The sequence below is a fragment of the Dendropsophus ebraccatus genome, chromosome 2 (assembly GCF_027789765.1).
Source record: "Dendropsophus ebraccatus isolate aDenEbr1 chromosome 2, aDenEbr1.pat, whole genome shotgun sequence".
In the NCBI taxonomy this organism is placed as follows: domain Eukaryota; kingdom Metazoa; phylum Chordata; class Amphibia; order Anura; family Hylidae; genus Dendropsophus; species Dendropsophus ebraccatus.
In genome coordinates this window covers 217330577-217354521 of record NC_091455.1, presented here as the reverse complement: position 1 = coordinate 217354521, position 23945 = coordinate 217330577, and the positions used below count along the sequence as shown (strand labels likewise).

The window sequence follows — 23945 nt, the reverse complement described above, 5'->3', positions numbered from 1 at the left end:
CAGGAGTCCCTGCACCCGTACACTGAGCGGGGAGGCATACAGGGGTCCCTGCACCCCTACAGTCGGTAAATCTTTTTTTTTTTATTAGTAAATTTGATATTAAATCCTGTTTATGCTAAACCGATTTGCTCATTTCTGGTTATTACCTAATCCACAGGAGTCCAACCACTAGGACCCCCGTACATCACCCCGAGAGAATGCAGGGGCAGTGCGCCTACCCCATATATCACAAAGTGTCCGAACTTCTCATTGTGTATATTATACTATGCTGGACATTATAGAGAGGCATAGTGTTATATAGTGCCCCCCCCCAGTGTATATTCTACTATGCAGGACATTATAGAGAGGCATAGTGTTATATAGTGCCCCCCCCAGTGTATATTATACTATGCAGGACATTATAGAGTGTTATATAGTGCCCCCCCAGTGTATATTATACTATGCAGGACATTATAGAGAGGCATAGTGTTATATAGTGGCCCCCCCCCCAGTGTATATTATACTATGCAGGACATTATAGAGAGGCATAGTGTTATATAGTGCCCCCCCCAGTGTATATTATATTATGCAGAACATTATAGAGAGGCATAGTGTTATATAGTGCCCACCCCCCCCGTGTATATTATACTATGCAGGACATTATAGAGAGGGCATAGTGTTATATAGTGCCCCCCCCCCAGTGTATATTATACTATGCAGGACATTATAGAGAGGCATAGTGTTATATTGTGCCCCCCCCCAGTGTATATTATACTATGCAGGACATTATAGAGAGGCATATTGTTATATAGTGCCCCCCCAGTGTATATTATATTATGCAGAACATTATAGAGAGGCATAGTGTTATATAGTGCCCCCCCCCCCGTGTATATTATACTATGCATGACATTATAGAGAGGGCATAGTGTTATATAGTGCCCCCCCCCCCAGTGTATATTATACTATGCAGGACATTATAGAGAGGCATAGTGTTATATAGTGCCCCCCCCCAGTGTATATTATACTATGCAGGACATTATAGAGTGTTATATAGTGCCCCCCAGTGTATATTATACTATGCAGGACATTATAGAGAGGCATAGTGTTATATAGTGCCCCCCCAGTGTATATTATACTATGCAGGACATTATAGAGAGGCATAGTGTTATATAGTGCCCCCCCCAGTGTAATTGTACTATGCAGGACATTATAGAGAGGCATAGTGTTATATAGTTCCCCCCCAGTGTATATTATACTATGCAGGACATTATAGAGAGGCATAGTGTTATATAGTGCCCCCCCCCCCAGTGTATATTATACTATGCAGGACATTATAGAGAGGCATAGTGTTATATAGTGCCCCCCCCCCCCCAGTGTATATTATACTATGCAGGATATTATAGAGAGGCATAGTGTTATATAGTGCCCCCCCCCCCAGTGTATATTATACTATGCAGGACATTATAGAGAGGCATAGTGTTATATAGTGCCCCCCCCCCAGTGTATATTATACTATGCAGGACATTATAGAGAGGCATAGTGTTATATAGTGCCCCCCCCCCAGTGTATATTATACTATGCAGGACATTATAGAGAGGCATAGTGTTATATAGTGCCCCCCCCCCCAGTGTATATTATACTATGCAGGACATTATAGAGAGGCATAGTGTTATAATAGTGCCCCCCCCCAGTGTATATTATACTATGCAGGGACATTATAGAGAGGCATAGTGGTTATATAGTGCCCCCCCCCCCCAGTGTATATTATACTATGCAGGACATTATAGAGAGGCATAGTGTTATATAGTGCCCCCCCGTGTATATTATACTATGCAGAACATTATAGAGAGGCATAGTGTTATATAGTGCCCCCCCCCAGTGTATATTATAGTATGCAGGACATTATAGAGAGGCATAGTGTTATATAGTGCCCCCCCAGTGTATATTATACTATGCAGGACATTATAGAGAGGCATAGTGTTATATAGTGCCCCCCCCCAGTGTATATTATAGTATGCAGGACATTATAGAGAGGCATAGTGTTATATAGTGCCCCCCCAGTGTATATTATACTATGCAGGACATTATAGAGAGGCATAGTGTTATATAGTGCCCCCCCAGTGTATATTATACTATGCAGTACATTATAGAGAGGCATAGTGTTATATAGTGCCCCCCCCCCGTGTATATTATACTATGCAGGACATTATAGAGAGGCATAGTGTTATATAGTGCCCCCCCCCCCAGTGTATATTATACTATGGCAGGACATTATAGAGAGGCATAGTGTTATATAGTGCCCCCCCCCCAGTGTATATTATACTATGCAGGACATTATAGAGAGGCATAGTGTTATATAGTGCCCCCCCCCAGTGTATATTATAGTATGCAGGACATTATAGAGAGGCATAGTGTTATATAGTGCCCCCCCCCAGTGTATATTATACCATGCAGGACATTATAGAGAGGCATAGTGTTATATAGTGCCGCCCCCCCCCCCCCCAGTGTATATTATACTATGCAGGACATTATAGAGAGGCATAGTGTTATATAGTGCCCCCCCAGTGTATATTATACTATGCAGGACATTATAGAGAGGCATAGTGTTATATAGTGCCCCCCCCCCCCCGTGTATATTATACTATGCAGGACATTATAGAGAGGCATAGTGTTATATAGTGCCCCCCCCCCAGTGTATATTATACTATGCTGGACATTATAGAGAGGCATAGTGTTATATAGTGCCCCCCCCCCCCCAGTGTATATTATACTATGCAGGACATTATAGAGAGGCATAGTGTTATATAGTGCCCCCCCAGTGTATATATACTATGGCAGGACATTATAGAGAGGCATAGTGTTATATAGTGCCCCCCCATGTATATTATACTATGCAGGACATTATAGAGAGGGCATAGTGTTATGTAGTGCCCCCCCCCCAGTGTATATTATACTAGGCAGGACATTATAGAGAGGCATAAGTGTTATATAGTGCCTCCCCCAGTGTATTTTATACTATGCAGGACTTTATAGAGAGGCATAGTGTTATATAGTGCCCCCCCCCCCCCAGTGTATATTATACTATGCAGGACATTATAGAGAGGCATAGTGTTATATAGTGCCTCCCCCAGTGGTATATTATACTATGCAGGACATTATAGAGAGGCCATAGTGTTATATAGTGCCCCCCCCCAGTGTATATTATACTATGCAGGACATTATAGAGAGGCATAGTGTTATATAGTGCCCCCCCCCAGTGTATATTATACTATGCAGGACATTATAGAGAGGCATAGTGTTATATAGTGCCCCCCCCCCCAGTGTATATTAGTACTATGCAGGACATTATAGAGAGGCATAGTGTTTATATAGTTCCCCCCCAGTGTATATTTCTACTATGCAGGACATTATAGAGAGGCATAGTGTTTATATAGTGCCCCCCCCCCCCCCCGTTATATATACTATGCAGGACATTATAGAGAGGCATAGTGTTATATAGTGCCCCCCCAGTATATATTTACTATGCAGGACATTATAGAGAGGCATAGTGTTTATATAGTGCCCCCCCCCCAGTGTATATTATACTATGCAGGACATTATAGAGAGGCATAGTGTTTATATAGTGCCCCGCCCCAGTGTATATTATACTATGCAGGACATTATAGAGAGGGCATAGTGTTATATAGTGCCCCCCCCCAGTGTATATTATACTATGCAGGACATTATAGAGAGGCATAGTGGTTATAATTAGTGCCCCCCCCCCCCCCCCCGTGTATATTTATACTATGCAGGACATATAGAGAGGCATAGTGTTATATAGTGCCCCCCCAGTGTATATTATACTATGCAGGACATTATAGAGAGGCATAGTGTTATATAGTGCCCCCCCCCAGTGTATATTATACTATGCAGGACATTATAGAGAGGCATAGTGTTATATAGTGCCCCCCCCCCCCAGTGTATATTATACTATGCTGGACATTATAGAGAGGCATAGTGTTATATAGTGCCCCCCCCAGTGTATATTATACTATGCAGGACATTATAGAGAGGCATAGTGTTATATAGTGCCCCCCCCCCCCAGTGTATATTATACTATGCAGGACATTATAGAGAGGCATAGTGTTATATAGTGCCCCCCCCCCCCCCAATGTATATTATACTATGCAGGACATTATAGAGAGGCATAGTGTTATGTAGTGCCCCCCCCCCAATGTATATTATACTATGCTGGACATTATAGAGAGGCATAGTGTTATATAGTGCCCCCCCCAGTGTATATTATACTATGCAGGACATTATAGAGAGGCATAGTGTTATATAGTGCCCCCCCCCCCCCCCCAGTGTATATTATACTATGCAGGACATTATAGAGAGGCATAGTGTTATATAGTGCCCCCCCCCCCCCCCCAATGTATATTATACTATGCAGGACATTATAGAGAGGCATAGTGTTATGTAGTGCCCCCCCCCCCCAATGTATATTATACTATGCAGGACATTATAGAGAGGCATAGTGTTATATAGTGCCCCCCCCCAGTGTATATTATACTATGCAGGACATTATAGAGAGGCATAGTGTTATATAGTGCCCCCCCCCAGTGTATATTATACTATGCAGGACATTATAGAGAGGCATAGTGTTATATAGTGTCCCCCCCAGTGTATATTATACTTTGCAGGACATTATAGAGAGGCATAGTGTTATATAGTGCCCCCCCCCCGCAGTGTATATTATACTATGCAGGACATTATAGAGAGGCATAGTGTTATATAGTGCCCCCCCCCCCCAGTGTATATTATACTATGCAGGACATTATAGAGAGGCATAGTGTTATATAGTGCCCCCCCCCCCAGTGTATATTATACTATGCAGGACATTATAGAGAGGCATAGTGTTATGTAGTGCCCCCCCCCCCCCCCAATGTATATTATACTATGCTGGACATTATAGAGAGGCATAGTGTTATATAGTGTCCCCCCCAGTGATTATTATACTATGCAGGACATTATAGAGAGGCATAGTGTTATATAGTGCCCCCCCCCAGTGTATATTATACTATGCAGGACATTATAGAGAGGCATAGTGTTATATAGTGCCCCCCCCCCCCCCCCCCAGTGTATATTATACTATGCTGGACATTATAGAGAGGCATAGTGTTATATAGTGCCCCTCCCGTGTATATTATACTATGCAGGACATTATAGAGAGGCATAGTGTTATATAGTGTCCCCCCCAGTGTATATTATACTATGCAGGACATTATAGAGAGGCATAGTGTTATATAGTGCCCCCCCCCAGTGTATATTATACTATGCAGGACATTATAGAGAGGCATAGTGTTATATAGTGCCCCCCCCCCCCAGTGTATATTATACTATGCTGGACATTATAGAGAGGCATAGTGTTATATAGTGCCCCCCCCCCCAGTGTATATTCTACTATGCAGGACATTATAGAGAGGCATAGTGTTATATAGTGCCCCCCCCCAGTGTATATTATACTATGCAGGACATTATAGAGAGGCATAGTGTTATATAGTGCCCCCCCCAGTGTATATTATACTATGCAGGACATTATAGAGAGGCATAGTGTTATATAGTGCCCCCCCCCAGTGTATATTATACTATGCAGGACATTATAGAGAGGCATAGTGTTATATAGTGCCCCCCCCCCCCCCCCCCCGTGTATATTATACTATGCAGGACATTATAGAGAGGCATAGTGTTATATAGTGCCCCCCCCCAGTGTATATTATACTATGCAGGACATTATAGTGTGTTATAGTGTAGAGATGGCTGCAGTGTCATGGACCTCCCCTCGTAGCTGGAGCTCTTGTTTTCTGTAATAGTGTAGGTCATGGAGAGTGCGGCGCCTCTATTGTAGGAGTTCGGGTATGAAGATTAATCGCTGTGACTCATGGAGATCGGTATTTGAGCGCTAATAGCCGGGCGCTCGCTTATCTGCATGAGACTGTAATAAAACTACACAACTGTTACCGAGTGATGCCAGGCCTGCCACGCTGCCCCCTTTACCAGAGCCCACCATGCTGCCCCCCTATACCAGAGCCTTCCATGCTGCCCCCCTATACCAGAGCCTTCCATGCTGCCCCCCTATACCAGAGCCTTCCATGCTGCCCCCCTATACCAGAGCCTTCCATGCTGCCCCCCTATACCAGAGCCTTCCACACTGCCCCCTTTACCAGAGCCTTCCACACTGCCCCCTGTACCTGAGCCCGCCATGCTGCCCCCTTATACCTTAGCCCACCATACTGCACCCCTGTACCAGAGCCCACCATACTGCACCCCTGTACCAGAGCCCACCATACTGCACCCCTGTACCAGAGCCCACCATACTGCACCCCTGTACCAGAGCCCACCATACTGCATCCCTGTACCAGAGCCCACCATACTGCACCCCTGTACCAGAGCCCACCATACTGCACCCCTGTACCAGAGCCCACCATACTGCACCCCTGTACCAGAGCCCACCATACTGCCCCCCTGTACCAGAGCCCACCATACTGCCCCCCTGTACCAGAGCCCACCATACTGCACCCCTGTACCGGAGCCCACCATACTGCACCCCTGTACCGGAGCCTACCATGCTGCCCCACAGGCTGTAGATTATAACCTGGTAGTTATACACAGGTGGATACACCAGCATCATGGTGACAGTATGAGGAGTTACACTAGATGTCAGTGTTGCCTCACCTGTCCAGGTGTTTTCCATCTTCATAGGATGTATGACTCCATCTTTACTCACTAAGATGCCAGGTGACATTACACAACCTATACTGTAGTACCGTATGGGCCGATATCTGGGAGGACTAACGGGGTCGACCATATGGCGTATTCCCATCTCCTTTGCCCTGAGAATTACTTGTAGGACAATGAATATACAGAGAAGATGACTAACCCTCCATGACTTTGTCTGTTTCAGAAAGTGGGGTGTCTGCTGAAGTGGTGGCAGCTGTGGACGTCAACACCATCGCCAATGAGGTCTACAGACACAACTTTCCTGATACTCCATTATGGGCCAAGTCTATAGAGGTGCGTGCACTTACCTTCTGGGCTGCATAGTCACATGGATCAGTTATATGTGAACTCGCATTAGATGGAAATGTCTAGAGATGTGAGCGGCTTGGAGCGAGACCTGGTAATTGGGGGTTGACTAGGACCACTGCCAACCTTGCGGGGTCTTCTCCTGTAATGGTGTAGGCCAGGGCCATCAAACTTGCGACCTTCCTACAATTCTCGTCATGCCCGGACAGCCAAAGCTCTAGCTCTCCAGACATGATGGGAGTGTATGGAGAAAGGTCTGATAAAATTCATCCAGGGAACATGGATCCAGTGGATCCGTCTCACTGATGAAGGTCATCCGAGGAGGATGTCTGTTGTTGGAACCTGCAGCCAAATACTACACTGGTGTCCTACTAACATGTCTCAACCAAATGGATGCGATGCAGATCTCTATAGAGAAACATGGCCGGTCAGATGGATGCAGATCTCTGAGGAGAAACATGGCCGGTCAGATGGATCCAGATCTCTATAGAGAAACATGGCCGGTCAGATGGATCCAGATCTCTATAGAGAAACATGGCTGGTCAGATGGATGCAGATCTCTATAAAGTAACTTGGCCGGTCAGATGGATCCAGATCTCTATAGAGAAACATGGCCGGTCAGATGTATCCAGATCTCTATAGAGAAACATGGCCGGTCAGATGGATCCAGATCTCTATAGAGAAACATGGCCGGTCAGATGGATGCAGATCTCTATAGAGTAACATGGCCGGTCAGATGGATCCAGATCTCTGAGGAGAGACATGGCCGGTCAGATGGATCCAGATCTCTGTCAAGGAACATGGCCGGTCAGATGGGTCTAGATCTATGAGGAGAGACATGGACGGTCAGATGGATCCAGATATCTGTCGAGGAACATGGCCGGTCAGATGGGTCTAGATCTATGAGGAGAGACATGGCCGGTCAGATGGATCCAGATCTCTATAGAGTAACATGGCCGGTCAGATGGATCCAGATCTCTATAGAGTAACATGGCCGGTCAGATGGATCCAGATCTCTATAGAGAAACATGGCCGGTCAGATGGATCCAGATCTCTATAGAGAAACATGGCCGGTCAGATGGATCCAGATCTCTATAGAGAAACATGGCCGGTCAGATGGATCCAGATCTCTATAGAGAAACATGGCCGGTCAGATGGATCCAGATCTCTATAGAGAAACATGGCCGGTCAGATGGATGCAGATCTCTGTGGGGAAACATGGCCGGTCAGATGGATCCAGATCTCTATAGAGTAACATGGCCGGTCAGATAGATCCAGATCTCTATAGAGTAACATGGCCGGTCAGATGGATCCAGATCTCTGAGGAGAGACATGGCCGGTCAGATGGATCCAGATCTCTGTCGAGGAACATGGCCGGTCAGATGGGTCTAGATCTATGAGGAGAGACATGGACGGTCAGATGGATCCAGATATCTGTCGAGGAACATGGCCGGTCAGATGGGTCTAGATCTATGAGGAGAGACATGGCCGGTCAGATGGATGCAGATCTCTATAGAGAAACATGGCCGGTCAAATGGATGCAGATCTCTATAGAGTAACATGGCCGGTCAGATGGATCCAGATCTCTGAGGAGAGACATGGCCCGTCAGATGGATGCAGATCTCTATAGAGAAACATGGCCGGTTAGATGGATCCAGATCTCTGAGGAGAGACATGGCCGGTCAGGTGGATGCAGATCTCTATAGAGTAACATGGCCGGTCAGGTGGATGCAGATCTCTATAGAGAAACATGGCCGGTCAGATGGATCCAGATCTGTGTGGAGAAACTTGTCCAGTCTCTGTGGCTCCATGTGGATGGTAGGCTCAGCATGTGGCACAAGCAGTATACATTGTTGACCATTCCTGTCAAGTGTGACTAGTCTCGGCTGGTGAAGGTGATGGTGTGAGTGTGTCATGGTGTGAGAAATGTTTTCCTGGCACACCCTTGGTCCTGTATATACTGTAGGATGATGTATGGACAGTAGGGCTTATCAAAGTCTAGTGGGCGACCAACTTCATTCCTTCATGGCCGTTGTTTTCCTCATAGCAGGCGGAGACAGTCAGCAGGACAACATACTGGCAAGAACACCGACCTTATTGATTGTCACTAGAGATGAGCGAACCTGGAGCACCTGGAGTCCATCCGAACCCGAACTTTCGATATTTGATTAGCGGTGGCTGCTGAAGTTGGATAAAGCCCTAAGGCTATGTGGAAATCATGGATATAGTCATTGGCTGTATCCATGTTTTCTAGACAACCTTAGAGCTTTATCTAAGTTCAGCGGCCCCCACTAATCACATGCCGAACGTTCGGGATCGGATGGACTCGAACCCTGAACCTGGTTTGCTCATCTCTACTTGTCACCCAACTTTCCCAGGAACAGAATACAAGGAACAACAGAATATTCCGGATTCTTGTAGAAGGAATCTGTGCGGCCATAAGCTTTATCAGTCCGATGACCTTCAGCTGCCGCTGGATGTGCTACAAGGAGCGGCCAGACGGACTGTTATGTAACGTTTCACAAAGCCGCTCTCACATCTGAGAACACAGTGGCATTATGCTGCAAACCAAGGCCAAAAACGAAGAAAAGATCTGGATTAAAGACGCGCGAAGTGTTACAGTAACTCACACATAGAGCCGATAATAGCCGATCAGTCTGCGCGGGATCGGTCTGCACGGGATCAGTGTCTGAGGGGGATTGGTCTGTGCACAGGATCAGTGTCTGAGGGGGATTGGTCTGTGCACAGGATCAGTGTTCTCGGGATCAGTCCGTGCTGGATCACCGGGGTGGAGAGTCCGCTCTGCACCATAATGGAGATATCTAGAAACCACTGATTGCACTTGTTCGGCTTGAGATGTCAGGTGTTATATGTGTTTGTAGAAGAGATGACCATGCTGGGGTCCGTCCAAGTGTTCGGCATTTGATTACCGGTGGCTGAGGAAGTTGGATGCTGCCCTGAGGGGTCCTAGAAAGTGTGGATACAGCCTATGGCTAGTTCTGTGACAGTCCATGGGACATAGCCGAGACAAGGAGAGAGCTGCACATAGAGGGATCCATGGTTTCTCATAGATGGGGGATCAGTAGCTGGGCCCCGGTGTATCTGTCTATAGGTAGACCACCCCTCACACCGGCCCTGGAGCTATAAGCCTGGCTCTAGATGAGGCCTCCAGTGCAGGCCTGTATTTAGAGTTCATGCTGCCTTAGGCACTTTGCATGGGGCCCACCAATATAGAACCAGTGAGACACGACATGCTGACCCGCTCCTCTCCTGGATTCATCTGTATCTGTGACAAATCCCTACATTTATACAGTTCTCAGGGTATGCTGGGAATTGTAGTCTCTGAGAGGACAACCCTGTAATAAATCACTGTGTGCAGAGGCTCCTGGTGGGTGACAACCATCAGCCCGGAAGGTCCAGCAACACATCTGTCTACATTGTACTACAACTCTCAGCATATCCTGAGGGCTGCAGACTGTCAGTACATGCTGGGAGTTGTAGTGCCTGCAGCTGTTGTAGTTTGGCCCTAGGTGCATTATACACTGGAGGCTTTGTGGCATATAAGAATACATAGATCTGTGGGGTCAGTGCAGGGAAGTGACCCCAGAACATCACTAATAGGGGATAGAACAAAAACATCTCCCCCTATCCCCTATTAGTGATGTTCTGGGGTCACCTCCCTGCACTGAGCCCCCACAGATCTATGTATTCTTATATGCCACAAAGCATCCAATGTATGATGCACCTAGGACCCAACTACAGCAGCTGCAGGCACTACAACTCCCAGCATGTACTGACAGTCTGCAGCCCTCAGGATATGCTGGGAGTTGTAGTGCCTGCAGCTTTTGTAGTTGGGTCTTAGTTTAAAAGTTTGCGCTAGTGTACTGTAGTGACCGCAGGGCTGTGTCAGTACACTACCGCTAACAATACACTGACCCTTATAGACCCCAATGGTACACAGGCTCTGCATACTATAGAAGTGATTACAGTGCAGTTACTAATGACTCACAGGGGGAGAATCTAAGGTGGCAGGGGGAGTAGATGGGGGGGGCAGGGGGAGCAGCTGGGGTGAAAGGGGCAGGGGGAGAAGATGGGGGCAGGGGATTAACTGTGGGGCAGAAGGATCAGCTGGGAGGACAGGGGCAGCAGCTGGGGTGGCAGTGGGAGTAGATGAGGGGCAGAAGGAGCAGCTGGGGGCAATTTGTGTGACAGGCAGGGGGAGCAGATGGGGGGGGCAGCTAGGGTGGCAGGGGAGAAGTTGGGGGTGACATGGGGAGAAGCTGGGGGGCAAGGGAGAATCTGGGGGAGCAGATGTGGGCAGGGAGAGAAGCTGGGGGGGGGGCAGGGAGAACACCTGGGGGGTGCAGGGGCAGAAGCTGGGGGGGGGGGGGCTGAGGGAGCAGATGGATGCAGGGGGAGACCCTGGGGGGCAGGGAGAGCAGCTAAGGGGGAGAAGCTGGGGGGGGTGCAGGGGGTGCAGATGGGTAGACCCTGGGGGGCAGGGAGAGCAGCTAAGGGGGTGCAGGTGGAGAAGCTGGGGGGCAGGGGGAGCAGCTGGGGGGGTGCAGGGGGAGCAGATGGGTGCAGGTGGAGACCCTGGGGGGCAGGGAGAGCAGCTAAGGGGGTGCAGGTGGAGAAGCTGGGGGGCAGGGGGAGAACCTGGGAGGCAGGGAGAGCAGCTGGGGGGGGGGTGCAGGGGGAGAACCTGGGGGGCAGGGAGAGCAGCTGGGGGGGGTGCAGGGGGAGAACCTGGGGGGGCAGGGAGAGCAGCTGGGGGGGGGGTGCAGGGGGAGAACCTGGGGGGGCAGGGAGAGCAGCTGGGGGGGTGCAGGGGGAGAACCTGGGGGGCAGGGAGAGCAGCTGGGGGTTGCAGGGCAGGGGGAGAAGCTGGGAGGCCAGAGGGAACAGATGGGGGCAGGGGTAGAACCTGGGGGGCAGGGGGAAAAGCTGGGAGGGCAGAGGGAGCAGATGGGGGCAGGGGTAGAACCTGAGGGCACGGAGAGTAGCTGGGGGGTGCAGGGGGGAGAGGCTGGGGGAGCAGCCGGGGACCAGAGGCAGGCTTGGCGGGTCCCCTCCCATGCAGCTTCGGGGCCGGCCGGGTTGAGCTTCCGGCACACACTGCCTCTATCACAAGCCGGAAGCTCATAGCTGCAGCCCCGTGGTCCTGAACTCCTCTCCTGCTTGGCGGCACACGTGACGTCATCGTGCCGAGCAGGAGAGAAGTCCGGGACCGCGGGGCTGCAGCTATGAGCTTCCGGCTTGTGATAGAGGCAGTGTGTGCCGGAAGCTCAATCCGGCCGGCCCCGAAGCTGCACAACGCTCTGTGCTCTGCGCTCTGTCGGCTCTATCAATTCTGACATATCAATTCTTTTGGTGGAACGCGGAATCAGCCAGCCCATAGAATGGTGTCTATGGAGCCAGCGGAAAGGCGCCCGTCTGTGAACACGTACAGCCGGCGGAATTCTGCGGAGTTTATCCGCGAGAATTCCTCAATGTGAACCCACCCTTATGGGTGTGCGCCGGTGTGACCCGGGATGCGGAGGAGTCACACATGTAGTATTGATGTATTGGAGACGGATCTGGCTGGGGTCGGCTCGGTGTTTTGGGTGGACTCACCAGCTGGAGAGTCCTGGGTTACAGATCCGTGTGGGATCTCCGGGAGGGATTCTCAGTATACTGTGCACTGCAGCCCCTTCAAGGACACAAGAGAGACACAGAGACTGTAACCACAGGGTAAAGGTCCCTGATAAGCCGATCCTTATATTACTGCAGTCATCATATTCACCGCCTGTCACACTGACATGGCTGCTCTCTGATATAACACCATCTCTACAACATGGCTGCTCTGATATAACACCATCTCTACAACATGGCTGCTCTCTATCTGATATAACACCATCTCTACAACATGGCTGACCTCTGATATAACACCATCTCTACAACATGGCTGCCCTCTGATATAACACCATCTCTACAACATGGCTGCCCTCTATCTGATATAACACCATCTCTACAACATGGCTGCCCTCTATCTGATATAACACCATCTCTACAACATGGCTGACCTCTGATATAACACCATCTCTACAACATGGCTGCCCTCTATCTGATATAACACCATCTCTACAACATGGCTGCCCTCTATCTGATATAACACCATCTCTACAACATGGCTGACCTCTGATATAAAGAAAGAAGATTGTCCGGCTCCAGATATCCAGTCCCATATTTGAAGATGAAACAGATACTCCTAGTCCAAAGGGTCGACATGTTTCGGGCTACATGCCCTTAAACTTGATACACATTCACAATGACAAACCCCATTTAAAAATCTGTCCAGGTGGGATCAAGTGAGTAGACACCCCTCCCCCAGGAAACAATTAAAATTTGGAGAAATAATCCATGTGCTATACAAACAAAAAAAAAAATTCTGCCTGTTTTGGAGTTGCTGACACAAACAGAGCATAAAGGACGCATGTGAACAGCAACCAACAAATATGTCTTCAAAAAGCCAAAACATGCAGATTTACAAATACTGGTAACATGATTATAATAGATGCAATGAATGTAATCACCTACTGACCAAAAAAAAACAAAAACCACATTCAGCATATAATGCATCCACCAACTATATAAATATTCAGTAAGTGAGGATAAGATCATGTCGCTGATTCAGTCCATTGGGGACTCTGGTGGCTAGAACGAAAATCCAGTAACTTTCTCTATTCAGGAGTTTCCGTTTGTGTTCTCCCCCTCTTATTGGACGGGTGACTTTTTCAATGCCCGTAACACGTAATGACTCTGTGGACCCTGAATGGACAGTACGAAAATGCCTTGTTAGCATGGATACACTCGCTGTCAGGCTAGATACATCTGAGATATGGCGCCGAATGCGTTCTTTGAGAGGCCGTGTAGTGCAGCCCACGTACTGAACCTGACACACATCGCAGGCTGCCAGATACACCACATGTGATACAGTGTTACAGGTAATGTATGAGCGTATACTGTATTCCTTGCTAGTTACAAAAGACTGAAGATTGGCCCCAGTTTTTAGATAGCCACATGTGATGCATCTGCCATGACCGCACTTGTGACAACCCTTGTGTGGTATCAGGCACTTCCTTCTTCATACTGCTTACTGGAATATAGACTTGGTGATAGTTTAGAGCCAAGGGTGGGGCCCCGTCTGGATACCACTCGTACTCCCCCACTGACTATCTTGTCTAACAAGGGATCCTGCCTGAGAACTGGTAAATATTTGTTAATAATTTTTCTGATGTCATTAAATTGGCGACTAAAGGTGGTGACAAATGTGGGTATGGAGGCAGATGCTTCGTCACAAGTGGCTACACTGTAATTCGATTCCACAGTCATCATTTCCAAAAGGCCCAAAACATGCTTGGTGTCACGAATATATGTAGGAGTGACCTGTGTGAGTGGATGTAAGAAATGGTTAACCCAGTCACCCAATCGTTCACCCAAGGAACCTATACCCGCCACAATAGGACGGGGAGGGGGAGGAAAAACCCCTTTATGAACTTTTGGTAAAGAGTGAAAAATTGGGGTGACTGGTTCCAATAGTCTCAAGTAATCATGTGTCCTCTGGTTTAAGACGCCTCTGTAGAGACCCTCAAGTAAGACTTTGTCCAGAGCCTTCTGGCAAGATTTTGTAGGATTACCAGGCAGCTTCCTATAGCTCATAGGATCATTTAAAAGTTTTTATTCATTATTTTATACAGGCCAGCGTAGAGAAGAACGACCATACCCCCCTTGTCCGTACTGCGGATTATGAGGTCTGGGTTCTCGTCTGGATTTTCCTTCTAGCCACCAGAGTCCCTAATGGACTGAATCAGCGACATGATCTTATCCTCACTTACTGAATATTTATATACTTGGTGGATGCATTATATGCTGTAGGTGATTACATTCATTGCATCTATTATAATCATGTTACCAGTATTTGTAAATCTGCATGTTTTGGCTTTTTGAAGACATATTTGTTGGTTGCTGTTCACATGCGTCCTTTATGCTCTGTTTGTGTCAGCAACTCCAAAACATGCAGAATTTTTTTTTTTTTGTTTGTATAGCACATGGATTATTTCTCCACATTTTAATTGTTTCCTGGGGGAGGGGTGTCTACTCACTTGATCCCACCTGGACAGATTTTTAAATGGGGTTTGTCATTGTAAATGTGTATCAAGTTTAAGGGCATGTAGCCCGAAACATGTCGACCCTTTGGACTAGGAGTATCTGTTTCATCTTCAAATAAAAGTTTGCTTTTATGGGACTGGATATCTGGAGCCGGACAATCTTCTTTCTTCGTCTTTGCATTTGCTGTGTGCCATACAGCTGTCCTGTGCACCATCCAGGCTTCCCAGCGCAGGTTCAGTGAGCTGCCTTACTTTTACTCCATTTGACCTCTGATATAACACCATCTCTACAACATGGCTGCTCTCTGATATAACACCATCTCTACAACATGGCTGCCCTCTGATATAACACCATCTCTATCTGATATAACACCATCTCTACAACATGGTTGCTCTCTATCTGATATAACACCATCTCTATCTGATATAACACCGTCTCTACAACATGGCTGCTCTCTGATATAACAACATCTCTACAACATGGCTGCTCTCTGATATAACACCATCTCTACAACATGGCTGCTCTCTGATATAACACCATCTCTACAACATGGCTGCTCTCTGATATAACACCATCTCTACAACATGGCTGCTCTGATATAACACCATCTCTACAACATGGCTGCCCTCTGATATAACAACATCTCTATCTGATATAACACCATCTCTACAACATGGCTGCTCTCTATCTGATATAACACCATCTCTATCTGATATAACACCATCTCTACAACATGGCTGCCCTCTGATATAACAACATCTCTATCTGATATAACACCATCTCTACAACATGGCTGCCCTCTGATATAACAACATCTCTACAACATGGCTGCTCTCTGTCTGATATAACAACATCTCTACAACATGGTGGCTCTCTGTCTGATATAACAACATCTCTACAACATGGCTGCTCTCTGATATAACCAGGGTGGATAAAAATCAATGATTTTTTTAAAAAAATCAAAAAAATCGGATTTTTTTGATTTAAATCAGATTTTTTTGATTTAAATCGGATTTTTTTCAATAAACTGCTTTTTGAGGAAAATATTTTACCATCCAAAGGTTCTTCCATCATGAGATAAAGCTGAGTTGTTTAACTCAGTAGAATAAAGGCTGTATATGTTCTCAAATGTTACAACATGAACAGAGTTGAGAAAAAGACCTTAATCCTATTGTTCTACAAACCAATGAATACAGAATCATCCCCTTCAGTACCAAGTCCAAGAAGTTAGACAATATGTTTCTGATTGTTTGGACTATTTTTTTTTTTTTTTTTTTTTGTTTAGCCAAATTAGTTAACATGGATGTTTGTTTAAGCAAATAACGTATGCTGTAATGTTGTTATTGTTTCAGTTGAATAAATCCATTTAAATTGTTATTAAGTTCAGGATTATTTTTCTCCTTCCTAAGTACAACAGAACAGTGGTGTCCAAATATGAATGATTAACCCATTAAACTGGGGAGAAAAAAGTAATATAAAAAGTGATTCTAAAAATCTTCATCTACTTGCATGTTAAAGTAGCAAGAACTAGTTTAGGTAGAAACTTTGATTTAAATCACTGATTTAAATCAAGCCTTCCGGACTAGTGATTTAAATCGTGATTTAAATCGTGATTTAAATCAGTTTGATTTAAAACAAATCCACCCTGGATATAACACCATCTCTATCTGATATAACACCATCTCTACAACATGGCTGCCCTCTGATATAACAACATCTCTATCTGATATAACACCATCTCTACAACATGGCTGCCCTTTGATATAACACCATCTCTACAACATGGCTGCCCTCTGATATAACAACATCTCTACAACATGGCTGCTCTCTGATATAACACCATCTCTACAACATGGCTGCTCTCTGATATAACCACATCTCTACAACATGGCTGCTCTCTGATATAACACCATCTCTACAACATGGCTGCTCTCTATCTGATATAACACCATCTCTACAACATGGCTGCCCTCTGATATAACAACATCTCTACAACATGGCTGCTCTCTGATATAACACCATCTCTACAACATGGCTGCCCTCTGATATAACACCCTCTCTATCTGATATAACACCATCTCTACAACATGGCTGCCCTCTGATATAACAATATCTCTACAACATGGCTGCTCTCTGATATAACACCATCTCTACAACATGGCTGCTCTCTGATATAACACCATCTCTACAACATGGCTGCCCTCTGATATAACAACATCTCTACAACATGGCTGCCCTCTGATATAACAACATCTCTACAACATGGCTGCCCTCTGATATAACAACATCTCTACAACATGGCTGCCCTCTGATATAACACCATTTCTACAACATGGCTGCCCTCTGATATAACACCATCTCTACAACATGGCTGCTCTCTGATATAACACCATTTCTACAACATGGCTGCCCTCTGATATAACAACATCTTTGTCTGATAAAACACCATCTTTACAACATGGCTGACCTCTGATATAACACCATCTCTATCTGATATAACACCGTCTCTACAACATGGCTGCTCTCTAATATAACAACATCTCTATCTGATATAACACCATCGCTACAACATGGCTGCTCTCTGATATAACACCATCTGTACAGAACTGACATGAGCTCTGCATCTCTAGGATCTACTACAGGGAGAATTGCGGCTGGTTGTGCCATGAAGCTCATTTAAAGGGTTTTTCCGATGGATCAAGCTGTTCGGGGTGGTTCGGGGGTGGGGTGGATCCAGTGACGGTACCTTCTCGTTGGCTTCCTTTATTCCCACCCTCCTGTACTCTATACATCTCCTTTGTCTATAGAGTAGAGGATAGTCCGGCTGTATATCTAGGTCTGATGATGATCATATGCAGTGCTTGGACATTAGGTTGTTGGCCGTTCAGCGGTGTAAAGCCTATACAATGGCTGTAGGACTGTACTGGTCTATCTGTGGCTCATTGTCGATCCACACTGATTGCTCTTGAGGTGACTGAGCCGCCCAAGGGAACCATCAACACTTCGCTGTCTTCCTTGTCCATGGCGAAGGTGGAGACAAAACACTGAGCTGTCTCCACCTTGGACCGGGAAGACAGCGAGATTCAAGCGTCAATGGTTCCCTCAGCCGAATCGCTCATCTCTAGAGCCATCAGTCTGGATCTACCATGAGCCATGGATAGACCAGCATTATTACAGCCGAGCCTCAGTCGGCCGGTCGGCGGTGACCAGTTGTGGTCTGCAGAGGTGAGGATGTAGCCTTGGATCTGTGAGGATGGGGTAATGTTCTCATTAAAGAGAGACAGCTATAAATGGGAAACATGCAGATGAGCTCTCCTCCAGAAGGAAGCCATCGCTCTGTTTATCTCCTACAGGAGGCAGCTACCCGGTACGTCAGTGTCCAGTCCATCAGCCATCGCTCTGTGTATCTCCTACAGGAGGCAGCCACCCTGTACGTCAGTGTCCAGTCCATCAGCCATCGCTCTGTGTATCTCCTACAGGAGGCAGCTACCATGTACGTCACTGTCCAGTCCATCAGCCATCGCTCTGTGTATCTCCTACAGGAGGCAGCTACCATGTACGTCAGTGTCCAGTCCATCAGCCATCGCTCTGTGTATCTCCTACAGGAGGCAGCTACCATGTACGTCAGTGTCCAGTCCATCAGCCATTGCTCTGTGTATCCTGTAGGAGGCAGCTACCCTGTACGTCAGTGTCCAGTCCATCAGCCATTGCTCTGTGTATCCTGTAGGAGGCAGCTACCCTGTACGTCAGTGTCCAGTCCATCAGCCATCGCTCTGTCTATCTCCTACAGGAGGCAGCTACCCTGTACGTCAGTGTCCAGTCCATCAGCCATCGCTCTGTGTATCTCCTACAGGAGACAGCTACCCGGTACGTCACTGTCCAGTCCATCAGCCATTGCTCTGTGTATCCTGTAGGAGGCAGCTACCCTGTACGTCAGTGTCCAGTCCATCAGCCATCGCTCTGTGTATCCTGTAGGAGGCAGCTACCCTGTACGTCAGTGTCCAGTCCATCAGCCATCGCTCTGTGTATCTCCTACAGGAGGCAGCTACCCTGTACGTCAGTGTCCAGTCCATCAGCCATCGCTCTGTGTATCTCCTACAGGAGGCAGCCACCCTGTACGTCACTGTCCAGTCCATCAGCCATCGCTCTGTGTATCTCCTACAGGAGGCAGCTACCCGGTACGTCACTGTCCAGTCCATCAGCCATCGCTCTGTGTATCTCCTACAGGAGGCAGCTAGCCTGTACGTCAGTGTCCAGTCCATCAGCCATCGCTCTGTCTATCTCCTACAGGAGGCAGCTAGCCTGTAAGTGGACTTGTCAACTTGTCATCAAAAAAGTTATTTGGCAAAGTAACAAGAAGACAGACCTGATGGTTATATTACTCCTCATACGATGGGTCTATTACCCCCGACCTGATGATTATATTGCCCCCTCATATGGTTATATTGCCCCTTCATATGGTTATATTGCCCCCTACCTGATGATTATATTGCCCCCTACCTGATGATTATATTGCCCCTGACCTGATGGTTATACTACCCCTGACCTGATGGTTATACTACCCCTTACCTGATGGTTGTATTACCCCCCTCCCCCTCATATGATGGTTGTATTACCCCCCCTCCCCCTCATATGATGGTTGTATTACCCCCCTCCCCCTCATATGATGGTTATATTACCCCTCGGTGTACTGCCGTCTCAGCTGTTTATTTTCCTCATTATCTCATCCAGACGCGGTTATTGCTTTTATATCTCTTATTAATAATCTGGACTGTGGACACATAATAAAGGTATACGGGGCTGTACTGTGTTATATCTGTATACCCTCTGCTCAGTCACTATGGTGTGATAGAATATATATATATATATTCTATCACACCATAGTGACTGAGCAGAGGGTATACAGATATAACAGTACAGCCTGTACATATATATATATATATATATTCTATGTACAGGCTGTACTGTTATATCTGTATATCCTCTGCTCAGTCACTATGGTGTAAGGAACACATTTATACAGGGCCGTACCGTGTTATATCTGTATACCGTCTGCTCAGTCACTATGGTGTGATAGAGTGTGTGTGTGTGTGTATATAATATAATTTATTTACGGGACAGTACTGTGTTATATCTGTATATCCTCTGCTTAGTCCCTATGGTGTAAGGAGAAAATATATATGGGGCTGTGTTGTGTCATATCTGTATATCCTCTGGGTCCTGGGTGTATAAAGATATACAGGGCTGTACTGTACTATTATGTTGTGTCTGCGCCATAAGGATGTGTGAAGACTTACAGACCACTAAGAATTCTGGGAAGAAAGGATATGAAAAATAGCTCTCACACCTTTTGAGCAAAGAGATGTCTCTTCAAGTCTCGCTAAGTCAAGGAGCCTTAGAACATTGACTGGGGATTTTATGCCAAGCTAAACAATCTCTCTAAAAGGACAGATTTCCCATCTGCAGACAGCTGTTTTGAGGTGTTTGCCCTTCATCAGTGCAGAGCAGGGTGTTGGCCCCAAAACAGTTATCTCTGATCTTCTGCTTTTTAAAGGGGTTGTTGATCTTAGACTCCAATTATTAGAGAGGTCTTTGGCAATAAGCGGATCACGCCAGTGCCTCCCAGCTGGGACCACCAACGATCCACTAGTATGAGTGATGGGGTCACAAGACACGGTGACATGTGTGACCGCAACCCTAGAACCTATAATGTTGCCGCCCCCTTTTCTATTTAGCCTGTATTACAGTGATCTCTGTGACAGATGTGTAATACCATATTTCCCCAGTGGTGGTGCTGCAGGCAGATTGCAGACTCTCTGCCAGGATTCTGCACAGATGAGAGCTGATCACTTCACCTTTAAACAGCGTGTCAACATATATCTGCTTTACAGTCCTGGGGTTAAATGATTCCAGGTGTCTGACGTGATTCTACAGCCCCCGATTCAGGGGAGGAGATATACAACAAAAGCCCCCAATTTATTCTCATACATCATCGAGTGACCCTAAATTCTGCCGTACTGTGCCTATAGAGAGCACCATAGTGCCTGCATAATATTGCTTTGTCCTCTCCACACTGTACCTGCTTTACACTTGTGGGTTTGCTTTTTTGCTGGAGCTGTGTGAGGGCCTGTTTTTTGCTGGAGTAGTGTGAGGGCTTGTTTTTTGCTGGAGCTGTGTGCGGCACTAATATTTTTACTGGTATATTATTATTCCATTCAGTTTGTTACACTATTAATAATTATCTTTGTGTCTCGCAATTGTATTTGCTCATTGTTATCATTCTTATATTGTACCAGGGAATATCGCTGAAAGAGCTGGACTCCTTGTCATTCGATATGATCTTGATGAGTCCACCGTGCCAGCCATTCACAAGGTATGAAGAGTCATTCTGGAAGAATACGCTGATTGTGATCATTGCATCTGTTTTATTTTCTATCCACACAATCTAATAAGGGTTTTTCTGGAAATTATCTTAATTAGCACCATTTTAGGATACATATAATGGATTTTTTAGATTTTATAACTTTTGCAAAATAAAATATATATTTTTTAATTATTTGAAATCGGTACTTTTTCCCTATGTGAGGGCTTGTTATTTGCTGAAGCTATGCGAGGGCTTGTTATTTGCTGGAGCTATGTGAGGGCTTGTTATTTGCTGGAGCTATGCGAGGGCTTGTTATTTGCTGGAGCTATGCGAGGGCTTGTTATTTGCTGGAGCTATGTGAGGACTTGTTATTTGCTGGAGCTATGTGAGGACTTGTTGTTTGCTGGAGCTATGTGAGGGCTGGTTGGTTGCTAGAGCCTTGTGAGGGCTTGTTTTTTGCTGGAGCCTTGTGAGGGCTCATTTTTTTTCTGGAGCCTTGTGATGTCTTGTGTTTTTTATTTTTATGTGGGACAAGCTGTCCCTGACTTTAATTTCTTAGTGTGTGGGCTGAGGAATTAACAAATATAGCAATTTAGCCATTTTATGTTTTTTTTTCTCTTTTCTTTCTTATGTTAATATTGTTCAAGTACATACAGATAGTGCTGCACCCGTCTCTATCCCGTATCCTTACTCTAAATAAACCCCTTGCCTTCATAATTTCCTTTTGTTATTACATTACTTGTTCTGCCAAGATAATAACGGATAGTAACCATTCTGAGCGCTCAGCACTGTGCCGCCCCCTGTTACTTGTTATGGATGTAAATCAATAAATTAACAATAAGGTGTTACCTTTCCCCTTGTCAATAGGGCGTGTCTATATCCTGCAGGACCACCCCCATGTATCCCTATGCTTCTAGGAGGAGTAATGGAGGAGCGGCACTAGGCCGGTAGGTTACTCTGTACACCCTCTTTATCTCTGTCTTCTGTCTCTTCCCAGGATCGGCCTGCAGGGTGATGTCTCTGACCCAAGGACTAAGAGTTTCTTGTATGTACTGGAGATCCTTCCAAGGTGAGTTAGGAAACTTAGATTATTCTTGGACCAAATATCATTAAAGGAGAAATCCAAATCAGCTGGCAGGAAGGAAACTGATTACAAGTACAGCAGTATCTCTCCCTGTGCCTGCAGTGAGTGGTGGGACTGGCCTCGGGACCCCCGCCAGGATCTCCAGAGCTGGCACATCACGACCTGGCCGCTCAACCAGTCCCGGGGTGGGAAGTCAATCCAGTCACTGATTGGGGGGGGGTCCTCAGGCCGTGTGTGTATGTGTGTAGAGAGATAGATAGAGAGATAGAGAGAAAGATAGATAGAAGTAGATAGAGATATGTATGTTTGTGTATATACGTGTGTGTGTATGTATGTATGTAGATATGTCTGTGTATATACTGTGTGTGTGTATCTCTCTCTCTCTCTCATATATATATATATATATATATATATATATGTATATATACTGTGTGTAAATATGTCTGTGTATATACTGTGTGTGTGTGTGTGTATATATATATATATATATATATATATATATATATATATATATATATATATATATATATATATATACTGTGTGTGTATAGATAGATAGATAGATATAATATATACACACATAGTGGTACCTTGGTGTAAGAGAAACTTGGTTTAAGAGCGCTTTGGTGTAAGAGCTCACAGTTTTTCTAAATAGTGACTTGGTGTAAGAGCATTGCTTTGGTGTAAGAGCTCCCTGTACTGGGTGGGAGGGTGAGTGGGGGAGGGGCATGGTCTGCATAGCGGGGTCTACAGCCCTGTATTCTGACCCAGGAAGTCTCCCTCACTTTCCAAATCATAGTAGATCCACTTCAGGCTGGGGCTTACATCAGGGGACAGGACTGTGGAGGTAATCTCTGTAACCCCCTCTCTCCCCGGACAGAGAGTGCTGCATGTATGTGCCCACATCTGCCCTACTCATTCCTTTCTGCTCCCTGCAGTCTCTGTCAGCCCTTGTGTTTCCCATCCTCTACTTTACTGTACAGTAACTTATATATCACATATCCAGCTGCTGTGTTATCAGGGTTATACAGTTACTATACATTATACACCACATGCTGCTATACTGTACAGTAACTTATATATCACATATCCAGCTGCTGTGTTATCAGGGTTATACAGTTACTATACATTATGTACCACATGCTGATTGCTATACTGTACAGTAACATATATCACATCCCGCTGCTGTGTTTTTAGGGTTATACAGTTACTATACATTATACACCACATGCTGCTATACTGTACAGTAACTTATATATCACATATCCTGCTGCTGCTGTGTTATCAGGGTTATACAGTTAC

General features: G+C 46.1%; 1 protein-coding gene across 1 annotated transcript in view; it reads left to right on the top strand.

Annotated features, from left to right (window-relative positions):
• The first annotated feature begins 6903 nt into the window (after window positions 1-6903).
• The window catches only part of TRDMT1 (tRNA aspartic acid methyltransferase 1), a 26335-nt gene continuing 9293 nt past the window's right edge, over window positions 6904-23945 (top strand). The window contains exons 1-3 of the mRNA XM_069960658.1: window positions 6904-7032; window positions 21492-21568; window positions 22557-22628. Of these exons, the coding sequence (XP_069816759.1) occupies window positions 6904-7032; window positions 21492-21568; window positions 22557-22628 (278 nt within the window). The remainder of the gene's footprint in view (window positions 7033-21491; window positions 21569-22556; window positions 22629-23945) is intronic.